Source organism: Rattus norvegicus, chromosome 2 (assembly GCF_036323735.1).
Source record: "Rattus norvegicus strain BN/NHsdMcwi chromosome 2, GRCr8, whole genome shotgun sequence".
Classification (NCBI taxonomy): Eukaryota; Metazoa; Chordata; class Mammalia; order Rodentia; family Muridae; genus Rattus; species Rattus norvegicus.
The window spans coordinates 181,112,759-181,116,761 of NC_086020.1; the positions used below are offsets into that span (position 1 = coordinate 181,112,759).

The 4,003-nt window shown below is 42.7% G+C and overlaps 1 protein-coding gene across 1 annotated transcript; it reads right to left on the minus strand.

Annotated features, from left to right (window-relative positions):
- Nucleotides 1–872: 872 nt before the first annotated feature.
- On the minus strand, nucleotides 873–1,274 carry LOC134485794 (late cornified envelope protein 1C-like). Its single transcript, XM_063282815.1, has one exon. It carries the CDS (start codon nucleotides 1,272–1,274, stop codon nucleotides 873–875), a length of 402 nt encoding a protein of 133 aa, XP_063138885.1.
- Nucleotides 1,275–4,003: the final 2,729 nt, after the last annotated feature.

Here is a 4,003-nt window from a genome sequence, read left to right on the forward strand (position 1 = left end):
TGGGGACCCTCCTTCCAGTAGCTACCTAAAGCAAGGAGAAGTGTTCACAGAAGGTATCAGGAACTTTTTGTATTGCTCATGTATGTTAAGATCCTGGCCTCAAAACAGATGGGAATTGTGGGGAATTTCCTCTTCTCATGAAGAGGGAGAAAAATAAATCAGACTCAGTAATCAGTGGGTCACACACACTGGGTCAAGGATTCATCAGAAAGCCAAAAAAGGAGAACAAGAAATTTACAAGGACCCCATACTTAAGGAGTCCCAGGCCATGAAGCATCTATCAGTCCTCATAAATGTGTCTTAGGTCCTGAGGATTGGGAAAGAACAACAAAGAGACAATTTTTCACCTCCAGTGTGAGAACTATGTGGTTTCCTATACTCCCTGGAAGAACCTGGCCATGTTAAAACAGGTTTCCCTGACTTACTGAGCCCAAGTAAGGAGACAACCCAGGTCTTGTCACTTGTTCTCAGACAACCCAGTCAGAACACTGTTAACCATAGAAAACCAAGATAAACCTCCAGGGACAAAAAAATAAAATAAAATAAAATAAAATAAGAATCTGGCGAGGATGACTGGGGGAGGCTTTATTACTCTGAAACACAGAAGGGGATAGCAACATGGGAACAAATTTTTTTTTGGTTCTTTTTTTCGGAGCTGGGGACCGAACCCAGGGCCTTGTGCTTCCTAGGTAAGCGCTCTACCACTGAGCTAAATCCCCAGCCCCACAAATTTTTTGAATGACACAGTTAGATTTCAGTATTGGATCCTGGGCTTAGATCACAGGAAGAGCAGGGCAGAGCAGCAGACAGGAGCAGGTCTTCTGAACACGGCTGCCTCTTTTACTGTTTGTCTGAAGTCTTCATGACCCATGTCAGCAGCAATCCCCAGACTGCTGGCCACTACCACAGCAGCTACTGCTGTCACAGCAGCCACTGCTGCCACCACTGCTGCCACAGCAGCCACCGCTGCCACCACTGCTGCAGCATCCAGAGCTGTGGCGATGGCGACGGAGAGATCTGCGGGGTCTGTTGTGGCTCAGGCAGCAGCCTCCACCTCCAGAGCTGCAGCAGCCACCAGAGCTGGAGCCACAGCAGCCACCAGAGCTGCAGCAGCCCCCAGAACCCAGGCTACAGCAGGAAGACACAGGGGGGCACTTGGGAGGACATTTAGGAGGACATTTTGGGGGGCATTTTGGGGTCTGGCACTTGGGAGGGCATTTAGGGGTGCACTTCGGAGGGGGTTGGCACTGCTGCTGGCTCTGCTGGCAGGACATCTTGGCTGGTGGATGCTCAGAAACTGCAAGAGAGCCGCACAAGTCAGACCCACATTTCAAGATTATCTTGTCTACTCTTGTCTTTTCAGCTTTATCTCCTGGTGAGTAGTTTGATCAAACAGGAAAGTAGATATGAGGTTTTCTTTATCTTTATCCTTTACTAAGTACTTTGTTTCAGAATGTCATACCAAACTCCATTTAGAATGTGTCAAATAACACACTCTTCAAATATGCCAAGAAAGTTGTTGATTATTAAAATCACCAAAGTGCCCAGTCTAGCACTTTCCATTGCATGATCTAGAACTATTCAAGGAGTTTAGAGGTGAAAATTCTTTCAGAAGAGAGAAAAATCATTTACTCTAGAAGAATTTCAGAATTCCATGATCTTACAGAAATTAGGGAAACTGTAAATCTGGGGGTCAATTTGATACCGTCAATTTATACAAGAAAAATCTAAGGAGAAGTACAGTTGCTAGACCTGGGCTCATCCCCACTCAGCCTCTGGGGGTTGTTTCTAGACCTTCTGGCTCTCAGGTAAGGACCCTGTCCCCCACAGAAATCTTCTTGCTAACTAATCAGAGCAACAGGCCTCTTTTCTTTTTTCTTCCTCCAATACCAATGTCTTCACCTCATCTTTTCCAAAAATGAACATGGCTACCTTTCAGAATTGTATCCTAATATTCCTCTGCGTAATCTAGTAGCCAACATTCAAAAAAGCTGTAAGGACACATTAAAGAACAGAAAAATAATTTAGTTTCTTTGAAAATTAGTCTTCTCAGTTTCATTTGATTCCTTTCAAATTATCCCCTCATTCCCCATACATCTATCTAGTAAAAAGCTTCTTGCAGCCTACACAGCCTCTCTCCTTCTCTGACCTGGCCATTCTTTGGAAGAAACACCTGCTCCTGTTCTGTGAACACTTACCAGAGTGGCACGCAGGACAGACTCTGTAGACACCTCAAGATGTGAGTGGATGGAAGTATTCTGGCTACCAGCCTTTTATTCTGCTGCTTAGTTTTTCCTTGGCACATGAGACAGGACTTGGGCATGGAGGATTGCCTTCTAACACCCACATGACTCTGTGACAGGTCATGACTGGGTGTTCCTCACTTGCCACCCTCTACTGGGCTCAGGCCATCTTTTCCTGTCTTAGAATGTGGGGTGTGTGTGTGTAAAACCTCAGGTTTCTGATCTTAATATAATAATACAAATGTCTCCTTTGTAGGACTACAAAACTAGTTGCTATGGAAAAGTGTAAGTAGCCAAAGTAATATATGATTTAATTTCACATTCAAGAAATGAATAGATGAATGGATGGAAAGATAGACAGGTTAAAGAGATAAATATATTATAGATTAGATTCAGAGAGTCAGAGGGAGTGAATAGAGGCTCACCTGGGTTTCTAAATGTAAATTGTAATGTTTTAAAGCTGCAGATGCCTTTAAAACAAAAAGATTCTTATTAAACTACAAGTTACCTTTTCCTCCCTACATACCTCAGTAAGTTTGGCTTGTGAATATATAAAAAGACATGACCAATGAGGGAAACACTGCCCTAAATTATATCATGAGAAGAATTTTCAGTTTCAAAAAAAACTGAAGAAATGAGTGAGCTTTGAACTGTAACTCAGAGTAGTATAGCTGGTGGACATGAAAAATAGTCAATACTTAATTTGAAACATTTACATCATTGAAATATATATCTTCTGTGGTAAATTTCCTGGTTTCTAAGATGACTTAAACTCTATCATATGTATGTGTTTTACGAAGCTTCTACAGTAGTAGGTTTATACTTGACATTCAAAGTCTTTAGCAGTTACTTATCCATCTACATTCCTGCCTCAACTTGCCCTTACATCCCCCACCTGATTTAATCCTTTTTGTTCCCTTATTTACCTTCCTTATTCGTACTATCTGTGTTCTAGCTTCCTCATCTTAAAGGCCCCTGGAATGCCCCTTTACTGGCTTCCTAACATCTGTGGGTACAAAAACCTAAGCAAAAACACCCACACGTGAATGATGTGCAGAGGGTGAGAAACTTTTGAGCGTTCAGCCCTAATGGAATGTCTTCATCAAATTCCTCCCCTCATGGCTCAGGGAGCTACACAGAAGAAGCAGAAAGATCGTAAGAGCCAGAGGTGATGGATGTCACCAGTAAAACAGTTCCTTCCAAACACATTAGAACTGACTACATTTGAACCCACAGAGACTCTCTTCATAGTTTCAAGCCAGGAAGGCTCCCAGCTCTGAGAAAGAAAAGTGGATATGAGTCCTACCCTTAACCAAGAAACTATTTGCAATTGATACCTGTTGGGAAAAAAAAGTCAGTTTTCTCTGATGGAGTGTCACTAGATATATCAACCTCACTCCGGGGTAAGCCCTATGTCCAGGAGTAGTTTGCCAATACACAATGAATTCCATGATAGTTTGTGGATTTTCATTTTTTGTATTTTTGTGCCTGTTCTTTTGACACACACTGACATACGCGCGCACACACACACACACACACACACACACACACACACACACAGAGGCTCATGCACATACACATACACGCAGACGCACAAACACATGCACACATACACAGAGAGAGAGAGAGAGAGAGAGAGAGAGGGAGGGAGGGAGGGAGGGAACAAAGTGTGGCAGATAAGGAGGATTTGAGAAGAGTTGTGGAGAGGAAACATGATCAAAATATATTGTATAAGTCTTCTTTTTAATAATTGGTTGATT

Excerpts from the sequence above, each read along its gene's own strand:
- LOC134485794 (XM_063282815.1), bottom strand. The coding sequence starts at position 1,274 with ATGTCCTGCCAGCAGAGCCAGCAGCAGTGCCAACCCCCTCCGAAGTGC.